The sequence below is a fragment of the Lutra lutra genome, chromosome 9, assembly GCF_902655055.1.
Source record: "Lutra lutra chromosome 9, mLutLut1.2, whole genome shotgun sequence".
NCBI lineage: Eukaryota > Metazoa > Chordata > Mammalia > Carnivora > Mustelidae > Lutra > Lutra lutra.
This window is the reverse complement of record NC_062286.1, coordinates 31,614,773-31,638,579: the sequence shown is the minus strand read 5'-3', so window position 1 is coordinate 31,638,579 and position 23,807 is coordinate 31,614,773. Positions and strand designations below refer to the sequence as shown.

The window sequence follows — 23,807 nt, the reverse complement described above, 5'->3', positions numbered from 1 at the left end:
AAATAACGCATGCGCAGAGAGACGCAGCCGCCGCGTATATAAACGCGAACCCAGACTCTTCCTCGTAGTGCCGCCGGGACCGTTGGCCACTGACGGGGGTTTCGCAGCTTTTGTATTCCTAGCTCCCTGGGCACTGCGAGCTGAAAGAGCCGAGCTCGCGGGCCCGTCATCATGTCGCGTTACGGACGGTATGGAGGAGGTAAGAGGCCAGGGCCCGGTAAGGGACGTTGCTGTGGACGTAGTGAGTATTGCGAGGCCGTGGGGTTGGCGCGGCGGTTGGGAGACGGTTATTCCGCGTGCGTAATGGCGGCTTCGGCGCACACCATACGAAGCCGGAGGCCGCGGGGGCGGGGTATGGAAGTCAGCCGGGGGATGGCGGGTGCAGGTCTGTGGTGCGTTCCGTATTCATTCTTGGGCGATTTCATCTCCCACCACAGCTCGAGGCAGGCGGACGATCCCGTTTCCCGGTTGTCCTTCTTCGAGCCGCCCGCCTGCCCCCCCACCCCCCCGCTCTCGGCTGCCATTTTGCGCACATTGACGACCGTGGTGGCGCATTTCCTTGGTGCTTTCCCGCCACTTTAGCAGACAGATCTGGTTGCAGCCGTAAAATCGGGTGAATTTGAGACTGAACAAAAAGTGTGGCAGCTTCGAGCTGCGCATTCTTGTCAGACAATCGGTCGAATTGAGGAGTGGGAAGGGAGACCTAATCTTTTCGTCTGGCGGCTGGTTTCTTTTCTCTTTTAGCTTTTTCGAGCGCGGTTTATGGCCCTGGGGCGGGGAGCTGGAGTCTGGGCGAGCCTGCGCCTGGGGCGGTTGCCGCGGAGGATGAGAGCCGGCGCAGCCCCGCTCTCCCGGTCCGGCCCCTGCCGGGCCCGCCCGCTGCCGACGCTGCCGGCCCGCGCGCTCCCCGCGCGCCCGGGGCTGCCGGGACTCGGGGGCGGGGCCGGGGCGGAGCCCGCCCCACGCCTCGGAATATCCTACCACGTGTCTGTGCTTCTGTTTTGGAGGTTATTTCCCTATTAGAATGTAAAGATCTTTGTCATACGCCTAGCTTTTCAAAGTATAGTGGGGTTTGCTGGTTTTAAGGCTAAATTAAATCTTTGATAAAGCGTTAAACGAGCTTTCCACAGTCTTAAGGCTGGCCTATTTGGGGCCCAGGATTCACTCAAGCTTAGGCAAAATTTTGCATAACATGCATTGTTCTATTTGCGTTTTTAAACAGAAACCAAGGTGTATGTTGGTAATCTGGGAACCGGTGCCGGCAAAGGAGAGTTAGAAAGGGCTTTCAGTTATTATGGTCCCTTAAGAACTGTGTGGATTGCGAGAAATCCTCCAGGATTTGCCTTTGTGGAATTTGAAGATCCTAGAGATGCAGAAGATGCGGTGAGAGGCCTGGATGGGAAGTAAGTAAGATGGTTATGAAATTGATGTTTATTAGAATATTCCTCTGGTCTGGGTATTGAGCTAGGTAGGTGATAAGCTTGGATTCTCTAGTCTGGAGAAGACTCAGCAGCTAATCATGATTCAGTATGTTTTTAAGATATATGAAGGGGGCACAGAGGTGGAGTTGGAAGGGTGTATAAAGATAGCCAAAGTCTGTGAAGGATAAGAGTGGTTGGAAAGTTCTAAATCTAGAAGTGATGTGTATTCTTTAGCATTAGAATTTTGTTGATTTCTTTTATAGGGTGATTTGTGGTTCCCGAGTGAGAGTTGAATTATCAACAGGCATGCCTCGGAGATCTCGTTTTGATAGACCACCCGCCCGACGTCCCTTTGATCCCAATGATAGATGCTATGAGTGTGGCGAAAAGGGACATTATGCTTATGATTGTCATCGTTATAGCCGCCGGCGGCGAAGCAGGTATTTATTTTAATAGAGGAATGGTTGGTATACTAGTTAATCGAGTAATTTTTTTATTAGCAAGGCACAAACTAGTATTTTTCTATAAACTTGAATGTTAATTGTACAGGTGTATTTTACAATTTTTGTTTAATTAAACAAATGTTAATATATTAATAATCAACCTGGTCAAAACCTTTCAGGTTTCTTCGTTTGAGTCAGTCGCCTTGATTCAGAATGTCACGAGCCTTATGATATCATGCTGAGGCGCCTTGCAAATCCGACAATTAAGATCCTCCTAGACCTTGAGGTGATCAGCATAAGAGGCCAGATCCCCTCGAGTCATCTACACCTAGCTTCACCTTATTCTTTAAAGGGCAGAAAATTTGAGACGGTGATCGCCGTAACAGTAAATTTGGCTTACATTGGGGCCCCCTCCGGTTTAGAAAGAGGAACACCAGATTGACCACATTCCCAACTAGAAAAATCTTCTTGCGTCAATCAAGCCTCACCTGGCTCATTTGGCTGTCAGTTTGATCGTCGTTAGATTGAAGAAAACATCTAGATGCAGCGATCGGCTATAGATACTTCTAGATCGTCTAGATCTACTAGACCATGGGCCAAAGAGGGTCGACCTGCAAACTTGCAAGGTTTATTTTAAATACAAATTACAGTGTTTTATATTATGTAATTCTAAAATGTAATTCAGCTTTTAACAAATCTTTTTTTAGGTAGTAAAAAAAAAAAAAAAACTAATAGGCCCAGAGTTTATTTCCAAATGAGACCTAAATTTAAATAGTTTTGAGATTTGGTTTCAGCAGAGGCACACAAACTCTAAAAACGAGTTACCATCTAACATTTTGTTATTTTCTAACTTAAAAATTAGGTCACGGTCTAGATCACATTCGAGATCCAGAGGTAGGCGATACTCTCGCTCACGAAGCAGGAGCAGGGGAAGGAGGTGAGGAAAAATTACTTAATTTAAGTTTTACCAAATGAAGAAATTTTAATTGGACATAAGACTTAATAAACTTTGATTTATTTTTTAGGTCAAGATCAGCATCTCCACGACGATCAAGATCTGTGTCTCTTCGTAGATCAAGATCAGCTTCACTCAGACGATCTAGGTCTGGTTCTATAAAAGGATCGAGGTATTTCCAGTATGTAACATTTTTTTTCCCTTATTTGTATTCGGATTGTCACGTCTTAATGACTGAACTTTAAGACAATGAGTGTCTTAAAGACCTAATGAAATGGATTGCTTCAGAAGATATTTTGAGACCTAAAAGTTGGATTTATATATGACCTGTAAATTGATATTACCGTAATTGTACAGATAAAAGCCCAATCAGATTTTTTTTTTTTAAGATTTTATTTATTTATTTGACAGATCACAAGCAGGCAGAGAGGCAGGCAGAGAGAGAGGAGGAAGCAGGCTCCCTGCTGAGCAGAGAGCCGGATGTGGGGCTCGATCCCAGGACTCTGAGATCATGACCTGAGCCAAAGGCAGCGGCTTAACCCACTGAGCCACCCAGGCGCCCCCCCCCCCAATCAGATTTTTAAAGGGTTGTTGGAGAGGTCATGGTAGAGGATGGTCCAGAGCACAAATACTCAAGTCCTTCAGTGAGCACTCTGGGTAGATACGTTGCTGAACTCTAGAGTCAGATTATGTCTGTCTAGGTAAATGATGCTACCTCTCAAAGGTGATCTCTGATAAGGAGGCCCAATAGAATGGGGAGGAGACTTAGAAGCAGTTGAAACATAAATTTTCTTCTTCTTGGAGTGATGGGGGGTGAATTTGAGACCATGGGAAGTTGTTTAGTAGTATACATGTGAGCAGATGTGGCCTGTTTTTAACCAGAGACTTAGACCGAAATGTAAGAAGTTGAAAAAAAGCAAACTAAGAACATTAGTTTTGTTTTTATTCCATTTGTGGAAGTCCTTTAAAGGTGATAGAAGTGGGTAAGATTCTAGAAAATGAGAAGTGGACCATACTACAGTTGAGTCACTAGTAGGGAATGCCACTGGGAGTTAACTGTTAAGTAATAGCACAAAATCTTTAAATGTAGGCGTTATGAACTTTTAGTTCTCTTGAGAAAACTGTAGACTCATAAATGTGCTTAATTTGATTGCAGGACCCCAATGTGTGTATTTTAGAGCCAGATTTAGTTTGTTTGACAAATTGGCGGTCCTGAGCCATGAAAGCTTGATGATCTAAGGATAAGTCTTAAGAACCAGTTATGACTTTATACTGAGCTTATCATCAGAAGAATTGGAGTCTCTATTTAGGGGTCTGTTTGATGTTGGTTTGTTTCTTTCAAGATAGAATTAAACCAAACTCTTAAATGAAAACCCATTTCTTTTTTTTTTAAAGATTTTATTTATTTGTCAGAGAGAGAGGGAGAGAGAGCGAGTGCAGGCAGACAGAATGGCAGGCAGAGGCAGAGGGAGAAGCAGGCTCCCTGCTGAGCAAGGAGCCCGATGCAGGACTCAATCCCAGGACGCTGGGATCATGACCTGAGCCAAAGGCGGCTGCTTAACCAACTGAGCCACCCAGGCGTCCCTGAAAACCCATTTTTAATTTCTCTTTGATACTGTATACTCTGTAAGAAATGTACCTTTGTACAGGAACTGTGATAATCAGCCCAGCTCACTGAGTATGATAGAACCAAATATTTGAAGTGGTGGTTCTTTATTTTGATATCAGAGCTTATTGAAAGTGTTACTTGTCTAGTCTTAGGCTGATATAAGGAAAGAGTTGTGTCTTGCTTGGTTTTATTTTTTTTAATACCTCGTTAAAAACAAAACAAAACACATAAGGTAACCTTTACACCCAGCTTGGGCTCTCCCAACCCCTGAGATTGAGTCGCATACCCAGCCCACTGCATCAGCCAAGTGCCCTGTGTCTTAATTTTAGTTTCTCTATTCTTAGTTTACCTCATAAAGTGCTCAGTAGTGTTTAAAGATCGTTCCTATGAACTAATGGGTATAATTTGTTACTCTTTTTATTAAGATCACGGTCGAGGTCAAGATCAAGATCCAGGTCTCTTTCACGACCAAGAAGCAGGTAGGGTAAAAATCTGATTAATGCTCTTCTAGTTATATGGCACCAATATCCAAAGAGTTCAAAGTGTTTTGTTGAAATTTCAGATGTTAACTTTAAGCCTAGGTATTGGTGGGACACAGTACCTTACTAACAAACTGAACTTTAGAACTGCACTTACGGCCTATTGTGACTGACTTCCTGGACAAGGAAATGTCAAGCTATAGTGAGGAAGTTTCTGGCTTCTGGGGTTACATGAAGAGGCCTTGTTAGAACTGATGGGCACATGGAGAAGCATTCTGAGATAATTGTGCTTAAAGCAGAATGTAAAGATTAATTGTGATACAGTGAAGCAGTTCGCTCATTTTATGAACCGTTATTGCAAGATTGGCTTCTGTTTGCAAAACTGGTACATTCTTTTTCAGTTTAACTATACAGCCTGACCTTTTAATTTTAAGCTCAGGGCAACTTGGGGGTTCATTTCATGATACTGTGATTATAAGAAAGGGATGGGTTAGTACTTTTTCTTAATAGCATTTCTCATGTTTTGACAGCCGATCAAAGTCCAGATCTCCATCTCCAAAAAGAAGGTAAGCTAAATAATTTGTTGCCAAATCTTAACTGTCAAGTGTGGCCTCTGCGGAATTTGTTTTGCTTACTGCTTAACTTTTGCAGGCTTTGAGCTCTTTGGAGAATTGGTGCTATATATATTACTAGATACTAAGTTTCTTAGGTGATTGCTTTCCCACTTCAACTTTAGCTTGTATTTTTGATGGATATTTAGTCATGAAATGTTAGGATGATTATTAAGATGTTTAGTGCTGTGAACCTTTAACTGTATAACTTCATGTTAAGAAACCTTCTTTTTCCTCCACATGGGATGATAGGTATATGAAGTACCCACAGGAAGGAAAAATATTTATATTGAAATCTTACAGCTAAAATACTATCTTGTTAATTAGTTGCTACTTAACTCCCAGAGTTCAAATTACAATTGTAGCAAGGAGGCTCTTAAGCCTAATCTTAAACAGGGACAAAGGATTTGTATGTAAATCTTTCGGTTTTCCGTTTTCTGCTATATAGTGCCCTTGGCCACCTTTGAGTTTATTGAAATTGAGTTTTGCCCTAACATGTACATGAGAAGAGTAAATTTCAGTAAATACTAATCAGTGCCGAACTTAATGTTTTTCTTTTTAGTCGTTCCCCATCAGGAAGTCCGCGAAGAAGTGCAAGTCCTGAAAGAGTGGACTGAAGTTCTCAAGTTCACCTTTTAGGGAAAAGTTATTTTGTTTACATTATTATAAGGGATTTGTGGTGTCAAAAGTGTAACCTAGGAAGGGTATTTCAACAATCTAATCAAAATGGATTTGGATTATTACTCTGTAAATTTCACAGCAGTAAGATAATATAAATTTTTGTTGAATGTATTAACATCCTATGGTCTGAAAATGTGGGTTTTTATTTGGCACATTTAAATAAAATGTTTCTAACTAGATTTTTGATTTGTGTTCAATATTAATACTCAGTTTGTTAAGCTTCAGGGGTAAACCCTGATATTAACCATATTCATACAGATCTCCATTTCAAAGTTTAATGGTGTTACTTGAGTCGTGAACATCATTAGCTGTAGTATGCATACACTTTGAAAATCCCTTTTTACCCCTAGCGCTTTGGGTAAGATAAGAATTCAAGCTCCCTTAATAGCATAAGTGTACCTGACAAGTCCCTACATTAACCTACTGGAGTTGGTGTTACTAGATAATCAAGCTCTAATCTCGGTGTGTCAACCTAGAGGGACCACTGATTCCGAAGGCCATTTAGTTTAGTAACTGAGGTTTTCAGGCTGTTAGATGAGATGGTGTCAAATTAGACCTCCTGATTTTAGTAAGTTCTACCCAATGTTTTTTTGTTTTCAACATTAATTTTATACCACAACTTTTGCATGTTTGAGGAATTGTCTGAATTTGGGACAAAAGATCTTCATGTAAACCAGCTTTGCAAAATTCTCCAGTCCAAACACTCTATCTCTTGAAATGGATTGCCTTATTCTGAGCAGAGATCTGTTAATTCCCAATCTAGGTTTTTCAGTTCCTGACTACCAACATCTTATTTTGCCAGGCTGGTGTGAAAGTATTTAAAGATGTCAATCAGGAAAAAAAAAAAGATGTCAATCAGAAATGTTAATGAGACTAAAGCAGTTTTGTAAATCTCACCTGCATTTAGTAATACCTTATGTAGTTGTTTTCGTAGCATCTGGTAGATTTAGAATATAGCCAGTAGATTCTTTTATTGAGACTTTTTATCTTTAGTAGGGCAGTAGTAGTTAATTTTGAGTTTTTTGGTCAAGCTTTTACCAGGTATTCACTAGCATTGGTGCAAAAAGGAAATACTGGTCTGCATCAAATTTATTTGGTCTGATTACTAGTGCATTGAAAGATTGGATGCTTTGTTTTCAGAATTTTGACAACTTGGCTGAATTAAAATGGTATAAAGCTTTGTGTATAATTGGCAGGTTTATTTGTTGCACTTGGTCAGCTTTAATTGTTCTGTATCATATAAAGATAAGTTCACTTAATAAATCTGCAGAGAACAAACAATCCTGATATCAATTTTTGAAAGTGGGAGTTTTGAGCTAAGAGTAGGAATCACCTGTAGCTTTGGGATGGATTACTAGCAGCATCCTAGAGATTAGTGCAAAAGGATGGAAAGGATATGGAGGAGGGGTAGGGGCAAAAATGGGTTTAAGAAACAAGCACAGAAAGTTTTGCCCTTAATGGGAAAGGGAATGCTGGGTGTCTAGGCTAGTACCTTTTACATGCTTGACAGCAACCATTTCTATGATTAGTATATGTCTTAAAATAACACTTGGAGGCAGTGTACTTTTGTTTACAGTTCCAGGTATTAGGAATGCTAAATTTATGTGACTGACTTGATAAGTGCTAGTCTAGGCTCATTCCTTCTAAATTTTAAGCCTGGCAACTTGGTAGCTAATTGAATATACCAGACACAGGACGTTGGGCATAGAATCTTTTTCCTTTCAGCTACAGAGGAGTGTTGAGAGGTAGGTAATGCATACCTTTGACTTCACAGTGGTAGTTTTCCTTTGGACTTGGAGCTAGGCTAAGTATCAAGTCAAAGGTCCTACCACCTTGCCATGTCCCTCCTGAGGTGAAGGAAATCAGGGAGTTGGGAAACACCATCACTTTGAGACTTGGTTGAATAAATGATGGTGTAGGATTGTGATTCTCATCTTTGTGTAGCCTATCTTGAAGCCTAAAGGAGCACAGTGATTTCCAAGATAATAAGAGGAAGTAGAAGCTCTAAAACAGTTCGGCAAAGAGCAGTTAGAGTGAAGAGTAATAGTGAAGAATTCATTAGATCTGGCTCTTCTTGAGCGACCATTGTTTGGAGGCTTTTGGAAGGGAGGGCTGTACAACCTAGAAGATGTAATTGCATAGCTGGAAAGACATGAAGTAAAGGTCAAAGTAAAATACTAGGGGCCTGGATGGTCTTGGAGTTTTTGGAGGGTGGTGAATATCGGTGACAAGCCAAAAAAATGGGGTGAAAATGCCTAGGTTTATGGTACGGTAGTATTAAAGTTCTATTTTAAGGGAGGGTGGCAGGGAAGCACCAGTAGGCAGCTTTAAAGCCTGACAGGTTATTTTTTCCACACCTTATAGGTTTCCTGTTACCATTCTAGTAAAAATACGAAAGGACATTCTGTCAATCCCCACAACAGAACAGTGCTGCTAACCTCATCTCGCAGAAGAAGAAATGGGTTCAGAAAGATTGCTAATACTTACATTATTCTATTAGGAGGTAGGAAACATTTGAATCCTACATACCATTTCAAAGCCTTTACTTTTCTAGTCATTAAAGCACCTTACTGCTCCTTTAAAACAAAACCATATGGAAAAATGAAATACAACCTATGATTCTACCCATTGTAGATTATACCATTGCTAATAACTTGGCTATTTTCTTTTCAGACTCAATGAGGAAAAGATACTGGATAGAAGGATAACAAGCATGTGGAATGCAGTAGCCAATTAACTGTTAAACACCCTCAAGGCCAGTTCTCAGGATCTAGTGCTTTTTCCTTCTCCCTTAGGCCGCTGGCCCAACTTCTCCATTTTATTTCATTTTTTGACTAGGTAATACATATTCAAGGTGTATACAGAAAGAAGGCTCCCTACCCCTGACTCAGCACAGTTCTCTCCCCAAAGGTAACCACTGTTACCAATTACATAGACTGAGCAAGTATACATAGTATTTTCTTTTTCCTTTTAACATAAAATAGATATACCTTGTTTTTCTCACTTAAGGTTTTGGAGTTTTTTCATGTAGGTAAAAATAGTGCTTCCTCATTTTTTATGTTGAACTATTTACTTCCTGGACATTGCATCATTTATGCACTTAACTTTTGTGCCCCTTCAATGTGCCAGGTACTGCTAGCCTTGGAAAACAGGTGAACAAGGTCTGTCTTCATGGAGCTTAAGTTCTGGAGAGACAACAAACAGGTGGGTGGTAATGTATATGCACAACCATGAAGCTGGGGGGGAGAGAGGGTATTGTTCTGTGTTGGGTAAAGGTGGTCTAAGGGAGACCTCTGATGGTGACATTTGTGCCAGGGAGGGAATAAGGTACATCAGCTTTGGGCAGAGGGCACAGTAAGCGTGAAGGCCCTGAAGTGTTTTAAGTTGGGTAAGGAGGCCACTATGAAGTGAACAGAGGGGAGAACGGGAAGAGTTGGAACAGGAAGGGAGAGGGCTAAAGATCATACAGGATCTTGTACACTTTGGAGAGGACTTGCTTTTTTCCCATGGAGTGCTTTTGGGCAAAGAGTAGCAGGAATTGAATCAGTTCCCTGTCACCTGATATGAGGGTTCTTTCTCTCTCTCTCTCTCTTTTTTTTTTTTTTTTAATTTATTTTATTTGACAGGGAGCGTAAGTAGGTAGAGCAGCGGGCAAGAGGGAGAGGCAGACTCCCCGCCTAGCAGGGAGCCTGATGTCCCCGCACTCCGGGATTGTGACCTGAGCAGAAGGCAGCAGCTTAACCGAGTGAGCCAGCCAGGTGCCCCGAGGGTTGGTTCTAATTACTGTAACAATGCCAGAGTGAATCACCTTGTACAATACATTGCATGTAACCCTGCATATCTTGGATAATCCCTAGAAGTTCAGTTGCTGGGTCAAAGGATATGTGCATTTATATTTTTGCTAGGTATTGTTTGCCCTGGTGACTAGGTATGTTAGAGTCTGTTTCTCTGTAGGATTGCCTACATAGTATACTTTGTGTAACCACATGGTGGGCTGTCATTTGTTAATTTTACCAATCTTGTGTTGGGAAATGGTAATGGTGTCTCAGCATAGTTCTTGTTTTTTGTTTTAATTGTGCCAAAATGCATATTTTTCTCCTCTTCTGGAAAGTTTGCACATATTCAAAAGCTTGGTTTACATTCCCTTTCTCTCAACACCATGAGCTTCTACAGTCGGATTCCTGTTCACACGGTAATTGCCTATTTACTTCTCTGCAGGTATGCTGCCAAAAGTCTAATTGCGACAGCATGTACCAGGCCTTACTCATTTCCTCATTGCCTGGTACTTAAATATTTGATGAAGGAAAAGTTAGTTAATGGATGAATGAATGAATTCTAATCTGTTAAACCAAGCATATAAAATTGGAACCTCCTCTCTTGTCTGAGACCTTTATAATCACCATTTCAGTTAAACGTTCACGTTTCCTTTTAGCCGCCTCTAAGACTGACTCTGACTCCTGTCTGGATCTGCCTACAGAGGATCTGGATCCATAGGCCGCTGTTTACAATGTCCAGCTCCACTCTGCAACTTTAGGGAAGGTTTTTTTCTCATTTGGGTATAAGCTCCAACAAGAGTACGCTCAGAAAGGGTGTGGAAAATTTCTGTGCAGCAAGTTCTCTGCAGAGAAGGGTGGAGACTTACCTGCCACTCCCAAGAGCTGGTGAGCCCAGGTGAATCGCCTATCCCATGTAAGAAATGTAATGTCACTGGACCAACAGCAGCCATTTCATATGACTGTCAGCTGCCTAAGGTTACCTGCTGTAATCCTGACCAATTCTGCAGATTCCTAGGGTGGTTCTCGGTAACCAAAGCTTGCAGGAGCCTGAATGTGATCCTATAGGAAGACCCTGTTCGTTTTTATTTTGGATTGTAACATATCAAGAAATCTGGATTCTTGAAAATGAATCTATTCAATGCCAAGAATAAAAAACCTGGCTGTAAAGAAAATATATATGGCAGAGGGGCACCTGGGTGGCTCAGTAGGTTAAAGCATCTGCCTTCAGCTCAGGTCATGATCCCAGGGTCCTGGGATCGAGCCCCACATCGGGCTCTCTGCTCGGCAGGAGCCTGCTTCCCCCCCCGCCCCCTCTGCCTGCCTCTCTGCCTACTTGTGATCTCTGTCAAATAAATAAAATCTTTAAAAAATATATGTGTATATATATATATGGCAGAGGTAAAGGTAGATGGGCTAGTTTATCTTGGTTATTGTCAAAACGACCATCACCAGAGTTCCTGGGCTCCTATAAGAACAATGTACTGCTTTCTTAAACTAAGGAGGCTATACTATGCTTTAATGTTTATATTCTTTCAGAGTACAGGCTGTTTATTTAGATCAGGATTTAGGAAATTACAGCCGACGGGCCAGATCTGGCCTGCTGCTGTTTTCATACAGCTAATGAGCTAAGATAGTTTCTACATTTTTATGTAGCTGAAAAAATTAAAAGTGTAATAATACTTAATGACATGAAAATTATGTAAAATTCAAATTGCAGCATCCATAAAGTTTTATTGGAATGCAGCCAAGGCTCGTTTGTTTACCTGTCGTCTTTTAACTTTTTCTGTGTTAAAGTGGCAAGAGTTGAGTAATTGTGACAGATTGTAAGTCACAAAACCATTTACAGAAAGTGCCACTCCTAGTTTAGACATTTATCTTCAACTGTTCACAGTCTTCCATATAATTATTTCTGAAGATCTTAGGTGCCATTATTGGTAAGGTTGCAGCAGCCTTACCAAGACATACTTCTGGTCCAGGAAGATTGTTTCTCTGTGACTCATTCTTGAGGAAATGCTTCATGAAGCCAGGGGGCAAATTCTAGCTAAACATTTATGCGCTTAAATATGAGTGAAAGCTTTTACTCTAGGGCGGTGGTTCTCACCCCTACTTACATATTAGGATCACCCAGAAGCCTTAGAAACATTCCAGTGAAATCAAGAATTGCTGAGGATGGTGATGGCTGAGCATTAATATTCTAAAAACCTTCCTTGGTGATTCTAATATATAATCAGAATAGGAAACTATTGCTATTGGGGCTAATGATGGCCCCCTTCTAGTTCACTAGTTACTGGACAGATTGGCTTGACTTACTGCTGCTATTATTATAAGAAAGTTTGCAATACTCATGTGATTGAAAGGAAGGTTTGAATAGTATCCTGTGTATCCTTTATGTTTCTCTGAGTAAATGACCTTATGCTGGAATGTAACCTTTCTATGAAAATGGTAGAAACTGCATTTTAGTTTATATAAATACATAACTAGCAGAGGTCAGTGTGCTCAGAGAATCATTCATCTAAAAGAAAGTTAACGTTCTGTTCAGGAAATTTGAAGCCGTATTTATTAGAATTGTTCGTTTTACCCAATACTAAGGCAACTCCAGGCATGGCCATTAGTCACAATTACTGCTTCAAAGCATCTACGGCTCTTCTAGCTGCATACATACATTTATAATTATATCTTTCTGGTGTGATGATGCTTTTATTATAAAAATATCTTTGTCTCTGTAAATATTTCTTGTTTTATTTTTTTCACGTATTTCTTTTTCTTTTTTTTTTTAAGATTTTATTTATTTGACAGAGAAACAGCGAGAGCAGGAACACAAGCAGGAGGATTAGGAGATGGAATGCAGGCTTCCTACTGGACAGGGAGTCCATCCAATGTGGGGCTTGATCCCAGGACCCTGGGATCATGACCTGAGCCAAAGGCAGATGCTTAACCGACTGAGCCACCCAGGCGTCCCTGTCCTGTTCAGTCTCTTTCCTATTTTTCAGATTGATAATTTTTTTTTAAAGATTTTATTTATTTATTTGACAGACAGAGATCACAAGCAGGCAGAGAGGCAGGCAGAGAGAGAGGAAGGGAAGCAGGCTCCCCGCTGAGCAGAGAGCCTGATGCGGAGCTCGATCCCAGGACCCTGGGATCATGACCTGAGCCGAAGGCAGAGGCTTTAACCCACTGAGCCACCCACACGCCCCTCAGTTTGGTAATTCTATTGATTATCTTCCACACTTATTTTTTCTCTTGTCATCTTCTATCTATTTCTTAGCTTCTCTAGTGAACTTCTCATTTGTTACTGTACATTTCAACCCTATAATTTTCACTTGGTCCTTTTTTATAACCTATCTCTGTTAAACTTTTTGGTTATTTTTAAGAACATTCTTGAGTTTATTTTTAAGCTTAGCTTTCTAGGGGGTTGCCCTGTGTCTGCATAGCTTAGTGGTTGGCCAGTTGATAGACAGAGGTTGTGCTCAGACACCCCAGTCAGTCAGATTTCTCCCCTTTGCTGATGGATCTGTTTTAGATGGGGAGTGAATTCAGTGTTTGGGCAGTTTTCAAGTCTGTCCTGGCGTTTACTTTTTGCTGAACCCCGTTTAATTTCCTGTGCACATGCATGTAGCCTCAGAGTTGGCCAGGAGTATATAGCTTGGACTCTGGTCTCTGCTACGCACGTGTGCAGCCTCTGATTATCCATAAGTCTGCATTTTCCAACCAAATTGCATCGTCAGGCTAGCAGAGCCATCAGCTGTCCCTGTTTGCATAGCAATGAGTTTACTGATAAAACTGTTGGGTATTGGGGCACCTGGGTGGCTCATTGGGTTAAGCCTCTGCCTTCAGCTCAGGTCATGGTCTCAGGGTCCTGGGATGGAGCCCCATGTCGGGCTCTGCTCAGCGGAGAGTCTGCTTCCCCCTCTCTCTCTGCCTGCTTGTGATCTATCTCTCTGTTAAATAAATCTTAAAAAACAAAAAAACTTGGGTATTGGTATTACCTGCTGCTCCAAATTGAGTAAACACCCCCTTTAACCACAGCAACCCACCGGGCCACATGTTCTGTTTTACCCCAGCAGAACCTTCTCAGTCACTGAGTTGGGGGAGGAGGGGAGTGGGAGCAGCTCTAGGCTAGAATGCCATAGTCTCCCACTGTTCCTATACAAAGTTTTCCAAACATAAACACATCTCAGATTGTTGTATGCTTTTGGCCAGTTTCTAGAGCAGCAAAGTTGTTTGGTCAATTTTTTTTTTCAGCGTTATAGTTGCCTTTTTTTTTTTTTTTTTTTTTTTTTTATAATTTATTTACTTCACAGAGAGATCACAAGTAGGCAGAGAGGCAGGCAGAGAGAGAGGAGGAAGCAGGTTCCCTGCTGAGCAGAGAGCCCGATGCGGGGCTCGATCCCAGGACCCCGGGATCATGACCTGAGCCGAAGGCAGAGGCTTAACCCACTGAGCCACCCAGGTACCCCTATAGTTGCTTTTTTGAGCAGAGGATTTGCTGACCTCCTTCCCTTGGCTATAGCTGGAAGTGCCACCCAAAGCATCTGAGACTTGAATTATGATTTGAGTAATTGGAGAAGTTGAAACTTAGATAAATGCCTCACTTGGAAAAGGATTGTATTCCTACCAAAACTGTCTACATAGCCCACTGCAAACTGGTGATCCAGTTGTTTAAAATGGTTAGGACTGATAACGGGAACTGGCTAGGGAACAGGTACACGCCAAGTTTCCCTTCTGTCTTCTGCTGGTAGTTCTGTATTTTTTCCATGTGCTACTTTTCACAAACCATCCCTGTATTAACTGACACTAACTTCCTTTAGTCCTTCGAGATTGGTCGGTCACTGGTTACCTAACAGGCACAGCTGTTCGACTTCTGCAGTATGCCATCTTGTTTTAGTCTTTACACAGGCATTTGTGCAGTTGTTCAGTATTCTATCTTACTGGTTAGGCAAAATGTTTGGGAATTGGAAAATGGAAATCCCACAGCTAATGATAAGAACTTACATTCTAAGAATTTTTTTTTTTAAAGATTTTATTTATTTATTTGACAGAGATCACAAGTAGGCAGAGAGGGAGGAGGAAGCAGGCTCCCCGCTGAGCAGAGAGCCCGATGTGGGACTCGATCCCAGGACCTGAGATCATGATCTGAGCCGAAGGCAGAGGCTTTAACCACTGAGCCACCCAGATGCCCCCGTTCTAAGAATTTGAAACAGGAATCCATGGATGATTGAACTAAAATCAGAGATAGGCTTAACTGTGAAGGGTCAGAACTCAGAATAATAGCAGTAGTCTGGTTGTGGGGAGGGGGCGGTGTATGGTAGAGAAGGCATGGACTCCTGGAGGCCTAGAGTCTTACTCTTGTGGGGTGGGGTAGGTTGTGTTGCATTTTAGTGGATATTTGCATTTTCAACAAGGCTTTAATAAATCTGTGCTTGTGTGGTGCTTTTCATACTGATACCATGTTTGTTTTCCCCATCTCTTATGAACTAAAAGTGTTCGGTATTAGACTGTAAGTTTTGTTTCTTCAGTGAGTTCGTCATAAAATGATAGAAGCTCACATGTTGTCATACACTACACGTAGTGTCATGTATACAGAAGGTCTTTTCTCAGGCAAATCAAAGTTCTCTTTTATGTCTGTTTTTGTTTTGTTTTGTTTTTTTTTTAAGATTTTTATTTTATTTATTTGACAGAAATCACAAGTAAGCAGAGAGGCAGGCAGAGAGAGAGGAGGAAGCAGGCTTCCCGCCGAGCAGAAAGCCCGATGTGGGGCTCGAACCCAGGACCTGGGATCATGACCTGAGCCGAAGGCAGCAGCTTAACCCACTGAGCCACCCAGGCGCCCCTTATGTCTGTTTTTTATTAAAAGTGATAGTTTGGTCACTACCACAAAAGATCAGTTTTTCTAAAATTTTACTCATCAGATTTGTTGCTAAACGTAGACTTTTTATTGTCTTTCATAAGCACAATTACCAGTATCTTCCTCCAGCTATTCTAAAGGTGCATATCCTAACTGGGGCTAAGTAACTCTTTATTTACTTATTTGTGTTTGTTTAAGATTTATTTATTTACTTAGAGAGCACATGCACATTGAGGGAGGAGCAGGAAAGGGATAAGCAGACTTCGTCCTAAGTGAGGAGCCTGATGTGGGGCTTGATCCCACGATCCTGAGATCATGACCTGAGCTGAAATGGAGAGTCAGATGCATTACTGGCTGAGCCACCCAGGTGCCCTCTTTATTTTTAATTTATGTATTGTTATTTATTAATGAGTGGAATATGTTACTTTATTTTTTCTTTGTAATTATCTATTTTTAAAGATTTTCTTCATTTGACAGAGAGCACAAGCAGGGGGAGCAGCAGAGGGAAAGGGAGAAGCAGACTCCCTGCTGAGCAGGGAGCCCAATGTGGGGCTCGATCCCAGGACTCTGGGATGACGACCTGAACTGAAAGCAGGTGCTTAACAGACTGAGCCACCAAAACGTCTCTATTTTATATATTTTTAGAGATAATTCTTTTTTTTTTTAATATTTTATTTATTTATTTGACAGCGATCACAAGTAGGCAAAGAGGCAGGCAGAGAGAGAGAGAGGAGGAAGCAGGCTCCCCGCTGAGCAGAGAGCCCGATGCGGGGCTCGATCCCAGGACCCTGGGATCATGACCCGAGCCGAAGACACCCCTAGAGATAATTCTTTAGAGCAGAGGAAAACAAAATAGTTGAACTTTGAACACATTGGTTTGAACTGCACAGGTCCACATATATGTGGGTTTTTTACACTCCAGTACTGTGTATGTATTTTTCTCTTATGATTCTCTGAATAACATTTTCTTTTCTCTAGGTTATTTTATTGTAAGAATACAATATGTAATACATGTCACATGCACAATATGTGTTAATGAACTATTCGTATGTTATTGGTAAGGCTTTTGGTCAACAGTGGGCTATTAGTCGTTAAGTTTTGGGGGAGTCAAAAGTTATACGTGGATTTTTGACTGCATGGGGGTGATGCCCTGAACCCTTGCATTCCTTAGGGGTCAAATGTACGTGGGTAATAAATGTAATCTCAAACTTGGAAGCCACTAAATTGGGAACTAATTTGTAGTTATGTTTCCTTGTGAGTAAGAAAATACTCTTTTTCTTTCTTCTCTAGGGTTTCCTGAATGATTTCTGGCATCTAGAATGTGATAGCCCTGCATTGAACAATTAATTAAACTAGTAGATAGGTTGCAGTCAGCTTAATATTCCATCTCTGAGGTCTCTTGGCGAAAGTATGTATTGGTAGCTTTAGAGTGAAGAAACCTGGCAACCTTACCCAGATGAACAAAGTTAACCTCATCGGTGAGGGGCCATACCTAGAATTTGGCATTACCAAGTTTACCAAGGCTGCAGCGTGAAGAACGGCATTGTTTCAGCAATACTCCTCTGAAAGATGTATGATGCCAGTCTGACCGGGAAAAAGCACCACAGACAGATCCCAGTGGAGGCACACTGTATAAAATAACTTTCCTGCAGTCCTCAAAAATACGAAGATCGTAAAGGTCAAGGCAAGGGAGGACTGAGGAATTGTGCTCGGTTCAAGAGAACAAGAAACTAAAATACAGTTTGTGCTCCTGGTTTGGACCCTTCTGCCAGGAAAGATGTTGAGACAGGTGGTGAAACTTGAATGGGATCTCTGAGTGAGGGGTGTATGGAAATTTTTTGTACTATTGTTGCAACTTTTCTGTAAGTTGGAAATACTTTTTTTTTTAGAATGTATCTTCCTGGGCTCCTGGGTGGCTCCATTGTTAAGCCTCTACCTTCAGCTGAGGTCATGATCCCAGGGTCCTGGGATGGAGCCCTGCCTCGGGCTCCCAACCTCTCCCACTCCCCCTGCTTTGTTCCCTCTCTCGCTGTGTCTGTCTTTGTCAAATTAATAAAATCTTTAAAATAAAATAAAAATTAAAATGTGTCCCCCTCCACCATTTTGCAGACTTAAACTTTTAATTGCAAAAGGAAGATGCTTATCTGGCAATTCAAACTATCCGTAAAGTAAAGTGAAAGTCCTTATCTCCCCTACAAATTCTATTGCCAGAGGACACAATTATTAACTTAATTAGCCCTTCTAGACTTTACAAATATTTGTAAATTTTTGTTTTATTTTACAAAAGCAGGATAGTGTGTAATTTGATCTTACCTCTTTTAATGGTCTTTTAATAGTATTCCATTGTATGGATTATCATTTATCCATTCTTGTATTGATGGTGCTAGGTAGTTTTCAGTTTTTCATTATTGCCAGTTAGATTGCAATGAACACCCTTGTCTCAGTGTTTGTGTTTACAGATTTGTGCATACTAGTATTTCCATAGAAAAGATTTTTTTTTTTTTTTTTTTTTTTTTTTTTGACAGAGAGGGAACACAAACAGGGGGAGTGGGAGAGGGAAAGGGAGAAGCAGGCTTCCCGCTGAGCAGAGAGCCCAATGTGGGGCTTAATCCCAGGACCCTGGGATCATGACCTGAACCAAAGGCAGACACTTAACAACTGAGCCACCCAGGCACCCCATAGTAAAGATTTCTAAAAGAAGAATTGCTACATCATGAGTTTTGCAAGTTTGCCAATATTGATAGATTCTGCCAATTTCCCTCCAAAAACGTTCTTAGATACATTGCTGCTAATGGTGATGGAGTAAAAATTCTTCACTTATCAATATTGTATGTTATCGATGTTAGATTTTTCCCTCTAAAAGGAAAAACTGAGGACTTTTTTTGGAGTGTAGTGCCACTGGAACATATGTTGGGCTGTTTTTGTTCTTTTTTAACATTGGGTTTCTTATTGAAGAGCTTGTGTTCTAGATCTGCCACTTCCTGGCACTATTACTTTCTCCAGCTATTGACCTCTTGTTTTTGTTTTGTTTTTTAAGATTTGGTTTATTTGAGAGAAAGAGCAAGTAAGCAGGGGTAACAATAGAGGGAGAGGGAGAAGCAGGCTCCCCGCCGAGCAGGGAACCCAATGCAGACCTCCATTCTAGGACCCTGAGATCATGATCCGAGCTGAAGGCAGAGGCTTTAACCCACTGACCCACCCAGATGCCCCGACCTCTTGTTTGTTTGGTTTGTTTTTTTAATTAACATATAATGTATTATTTGCCCCAGGGGCTGACCTCTTGTTTTAACGAGGTTTTTGCTATCTCATTACAGGTTGTAAGGGTCAGATGAAATAATATCTTCAATCATACTTCTGGGAATCAAAATGAAGACAAGCCATTAAGGAGACTCCTGGAAAGATTGTTACAGTGTAAGAATTGTCCAAAGGGGGGCGCCTGGGTGGCTCAGTAGGTGAAGCATCTGCCTTAGGCTTTGGGTCTTGATCTCAAAGTTTTGGGATCAAGCTCTGCATTGGGCCCCTTGTTTGGTGGGGAGCCTGCTTCTCCCTCCCCCTCTGCTTCTGTGATCTCTCTCTCAAATAAATAAAATCTTAAAAAAAAAAAAAAAAAAAGTCCAGAGTCTCCTTCCACTGCCTGCTCAGACCCAACCGGGAAGAGAAACGGGACCACAGCTCCTGGCCCTCCGTGTCTTTTGCTCAGTGCTCTGGCTGGCTTAAGCATTTGTTGTCCACTTTGTCAGGTCTTTCTGTCACAGGCACGGGGAGGGTCTGTGGAAAAAGAATTTGACTAGTGGCCAGTTTTCATTCTAGCCCTGCAGAGATAGATTTTACCTTCCAGATATTTCAAGTCTAATCCCTTTGCCTCACAGGTGAGAAAAATAGAGGCCGAGAGGCTGAGTGAAATTAGATTGCCCATGTAATAAATGCCATTAGCAAAGTTAGCACTCAGGGTTTGGTCTGTCGTGGTGCAATTCTACATATCTTACTGTCACTATTAGTCTTCCCTGGAGAGACAACTGTATCTTAGACATTACTTCCTGAATTCCTTAAAAGACTCAGCAGAGAACTGTGGACATAATAGGTATCCAGAAAATCCATAATGAATTAAAAAATGAACACTTTTTGGGTTATTGTTGCTAAGAAAGAGGGAGTATAGGAAACTCAAGAGGCTGCCAGTTAGGTGGCTTTCTTCTAGGAAGATGCTGGCGCTTAACTGGAGACCACAGTGGAATCCAGAACACACCGTTTCCCAAAGGTCCATCCATGTCCAACAGCTTTAAAAATGAGTGAGGTGATGGGGAGTGCAGCTTTTTGTTTTATTTCAACTGGCTGCTAGTGTACAAAAGTATAAGGTACATTTCTTTAAAGACTGTAAACCAGCCACCAACCCAAACCCATAGCTGGTAATTCAATTGCTCAGGAAACGGGGGAGCCCCGGCCTCATCTACATAACACGACTTCTCGCTCCTGGTGCAATGTGCCGTCCTCAGGCCCCGTCTCCACACTAACGCAGCTCTTGTCTCCAGTGGCTTGTTGGCTGCCCACGCCTTGGCTGGGCTGGGACTTTCTCAGTCCCAAAGGCAGAGAATCAAAATTACAGACTCTCTCTGGGTATTTTGACCTGGCCCTTTAAGGGACATCTTTAAGAAACCTAAACTCAGACTCAGACTCATGCTTCTTACAAACGTAAATCTGGGAAGAAAGCCTGGCCCAAAGAGAGAAAGGTCAGACCCCCCTTTGCCCCTCTGTGACCCCAGGAATGCCCTGGCAAGCTGAAATGGAGCAAAGAAGGGGACTTGAATGTGCATAACCTGATGTCAAGGCCTGACTAAAATCGTTCCCAGCCTTGTGTTTTTTATGAGGGCCGTTTACCCTCCCGAAGCCCCAGCTCCCTCCCTCTCAGGCATCTCCAGCCTTCCCAGGGCAGACAGGCCCCTCTGCCAGCTTGGTACAGGAGCTCAGAGACCGAAAAGGCCACAGTACTGCACGGGAGGGAGGTGGTTTGAGGAGGCAGAGGAGGAGGACAAAAAGAGGAAAGTGTAGGATCAAAGAAAGGGTAAAAAGCAGAAGGCAGCAACAGGGTGGAGAGACAGAGCCAACCCAGTACAAGGGGTGTGGGTACCTCTTCTGGGCTAGGGCTGGGGCCCAGGAGATGACATTAATGATTGGAGCCAGTCACCGGGAAAAGAAATCAATACTCAGTACTATGAAGCTACCCTTTACATGGTTTTAATTCGCAGGATCACTTTGAAAGCCTCTAAGTCTTCATCTCCTCTCTGGGCAGGAGACAGGCTGCTGAAGGGGCTCCCGGCCTGGCCCTGGAAGAGGTCATGTCTTTATGCTTCAGCCACAGAAAACTTGAACCAAGTGGTGTGGTCATACTCCTCCCCGGGCCTCAGCAGCACAGTAGGGAAGTGGGGCTGTGAAGGGAACAACAGGGCAGGTTAGCTTTCCAGCTGGCTGCACCCTTCACCATTCAGGACAGCTCTGGACTGGTCTCTCGAACCAGCTGCCCACATAATGACTGTTTACCATGGGTTTGCAGCGAGATAGAGAACCCGAGGCGCATCACTGAGCTCGCCGTTAGAGCAGGACTCTCCCGATGAAGGAGGCCGGGTGTCAGTTTAAGTTCTGGAGCAAGCTGCAGGGCTGCTGCTTTGAGGGGCACTACTCCAGGTAGTAGCCAGAAAAAGAAGTCACCAGTAAGCAAATAGGAAGAAGATGGGATCATTTTAAAACTGTGGTTGCACAGAGTCTTAGGTGGCTCAGTCAGGATCTGACTCTCGATTTAAGCTCAGGTCATGGTCCCAGGCTGTGACATCAAGCCCTGTGTCAGGCCACGTGCTGGGTGTGGAGCCTGCTTAGGATTCTCTTTCTCCTCCCCTCCCACCACCGCCAAAAAAAGTGTGGTTGCAGAAGGTGAGCAGGTGTGGACAAGGAGCAACATTAAACGGAATAAAGGCTTTGAAGGCACAAAACAGATTAAATACATAAAAATGCTATGTTAGTAACTTGGCTAAAGGTCTCCTTATCATGACTGGGAGAAGAGAAGCTCCGTGGACCTTTGAATCACACAGACCTGAGTGCCGTGACCTCTGTCATACAGTGTGACCTTGGGGCACAACACCCCTGAGAAGCCGAGCTGGAGCTTTACCTGGTTGACAGCATCAGGCCAGTTCTGGGTCTCCAGGCAGAAACCAGAGTGCTTGGGATAGACGGCTCCCCTCTTGCCCTGCAGCGTGCCGTCCAGGAAGTTGCCTGTGTAGAACTGGACCCCAGGCTGGGTGGTGTACACCTCCAGCACCCGCCCGCTGCCGGCATGACGGACCCTGGGGGTAAAGCAGACCACACAGGATGCAGAAGCTCGCAGGGACAGGGAGAAGCGGGGAAGCACCCTCGGAGACAGCAGTCAGACCCGGCCACAGAGCAGGGATATGGAGACAAAGGTGAGAAGAGCATGATGGGAAATTCCCGCAGTCTCTGGGGTGAGGCGTGAGCAGGTGGTTCTGAGGATCCTTTCATGGCGACTTCTCACTGTGATCTTGGCTTCTCTGAGGAAGGCTCACCCTGGCCAGATGTGTGTGTGTGTGTGTGTGTGTGTGTGTGTGTGTGTGTGTGTCGGGGGCAGCCAGGTTGAATAGAAGCAGTTTTTAGGTTCGGGAGGGGCTGAGATTCTTTGTCATAAAGAGTTGGCGCTCTCTGCTTGGCCTGGCAAAGCGACCAGCCTTGTCTTGAAAGAGAAGTGATGCTTTTCTAAATTAAAACATCCCCCTTTCCTGGGGCTTGAGCAGGCTGCGCTTTTTAGTCAGATCTCCTCTGAGAACAGATGTACTGTCCGTTTTTGCTAGATTCACTGTTTCCTTTTTAAAAAACAAACAACAACAATAAAAACCAAACAAAGAACAACAACAAAAACCAGGCATCTACAGAGCTGAGAGCACCTACCCAGTCCCCGTACTTGGTATTGAAGGGATATGGACAAAGAAAAGTCTCAGTCTTACCCTCTTACTGAGAGGTAAAACCTCCCAGCAAAGTATGGTCAGTGAAGACGTTCAGGGAAAGATGTCTGGGAAGAGGAGGGCCAAGATTTGAACAGTGGAGCGAAGGCAGGAGACTCTCCTCGAGGTGGGGGCAGTAGAGAGAGAAGTATGAGCACTAGTCAAGAGGAGACGAGCAGACTCCAGCCGGAAGAACGCAGGGACCAGGGCTCTAACAGAAAGAAGGCTTTTGAAGTTTCCACTGAGTCTAAATCGTTTCCTCTGCTTTATTTCAAATCCATTTGTTCTACAGACATGATTTGCTGATGCCAAGCATGGTGTCAGGCACTAGGGCAGAGGTGGGGGCTCACAGAGACGAGATGGTGTGAGCAGCTCAGAATTTAGTGAGGAGGAGGGAGAGTGCACACAGATGCCCACACTAGGCCGCTGCTGGTGAGTGCCCCAGGAGAAGTGCAGTCTCTGACTTTCCAAGGAAGTAGACCGGGCACGAATCCTATGTGAACAAAGTACAAAGCACTCCAGAAGTTCAAGGAAAACAGAGGTGACCTCAGTCAGGAGGAATTAGGCTTTGTCCCAAAAATGTGCCTTAAAGAACAGGCACAACTGGGGAGAGAGGGAGCAAAGAGAGACAGGCTGCCAGGTGGGAGCCCTGGGCTAATGGCCTAGTGGGGGAGGGGGAGGACCAGGAGCTTTGAAAAGACAGGGGACGTGGTATTTGGTCCCTGCAGCATAGAAAATGCTACTGATGCTCCTCATATAGGAGGTGGGATCTCTTCTTCCCCACAGAGGCAGTAAGTGACAAGGACCTACCGTGCACAAAAGTGCTTTTCTTTAGAGCCCTTCAGACAGAAATTGTGGTCAAAGCCATTGATACGGAACTCCTGCAGGTGTTTTCCAAGCTCCACTGGCTTCCTCAGGTCAAAGGCAGTTCCTTGCACTGGAGCAACTTCTCCTGGTGGGAAGAGGCAGGGAAAAAGGCAGCAGGCAGG

General features: G+C 43.1%; 2 protein-coding genes and 1 long non-coding RNA gene across 7 annotated transcripts in view; 1 reads left to right on the top strand and 2 right to left on the bottom strand.

Moving 5' to 3' along the window:
• The first annotated feature begins 41 nt into the window (after positions 1–41).
• Positions 42–6,378, top strand: SRSF7 (serine and arginine rich splicing factor 7). Of its 4 annotated transcripts, none has more exons than XM_047744707.1 (8): positions 42–199; positions 1,223–1,403; positions 1,685–1,861; positions 2,727–2,801; positions 2,890–2,991; positions 4,854–4,907; positions 5,438–5,473; positions 6,081–6,378. In XM_047744707.1, the coding sequence occupies exons 1-8, from the start codon at positions 172–174 to the stop codon at positions 6,133–6,135; spliced, it is 708 nt and encodes a 235-aa protein (XP_047600663.1). In that variant the 5' UTR covers positions 42–171; the 3' UTR covers positions 6,136–6,378. The 4 variants fall into 4 exon arrangements, with proteins under 4 accessions (XP_047600663.1, XP_047600662.1, XP_047600665.1 ...); XM_047744706.1 differs by having other exon boundaries at positions 2,890–3,000; XM_047744709.1 differs by lacking the exon at positions 5,438–5,473.
• Positions 6,379–16,639: 10,261 nt separating this feature from the next.
• LOC125108624 (uncharacterized) lies at positions 16,640–17,734 on the bottom strand. Its single transcript, XR_007129969.1, has 2 exons — positions 17,423–17,734; positions 16,640–17,380 (listed from the first exon to the last, which is right to left on the bottom strand). It is a non-coding gene; the product is annotated as an uncharacterized LOC125108624 (long non-coding RNA).
• Positions 17,735–19,927: 2,193 nt separating this feature from the next.
• GALM (galactose mutarotase) overlaps positions 19,928–23,807 on the bottom strand; it is a 53,050-nt gene continuing 49,170 nt past the window's right edge. The window contains exons 5-7 of one of the 2 annotated variants that reach the window (XM_047744704.1): positions 23,629–23,770; positions 21,975–22,149; positions 19,928–21,240 (exon numbers count right to left, since the gene is read on the bottom strand). In XM_047744704.1, the coding sequence (XP_047600660.1) occupies positions 21,157–21,240; positions 21,975–22,149; positions 23,629–23,770 (401 nt within the window). In that variant the 3' untranslated portion in view covers positions 19,928–21,156. The remainder of the gene's footprint in view (positions 21,241–21,974; positions 22,150–23,628; positions 23,771–23,807) is intronic. The other variant, XM_047744705.1, reaches the window with a different exon arrangement.

Excerpts from the sequence above, each read along its gene's own strand:
- SRSF7 (XM_047744706.1), top strand. The coding sequence starts at position 172 with ATGTCGCGTTACGGACGGTATGGAGGAG. Across the intron at positions 2,802-2,889 it reads AGCAGGAGCAGGGGAAGGAG|GTCAAGATCAGCATCTCCAC; the intron begins GTGAGGAAAAAT and ends TTTATTTTTTAG. Across the intron at positions 5,474-6,080 it reads TCTCCATCTCCAAAAAGAAG|TCGTTCCCCATCAGGAAGTC; the intron begins GTAAGCTAAATA and ends TTTTCTTTTTAG.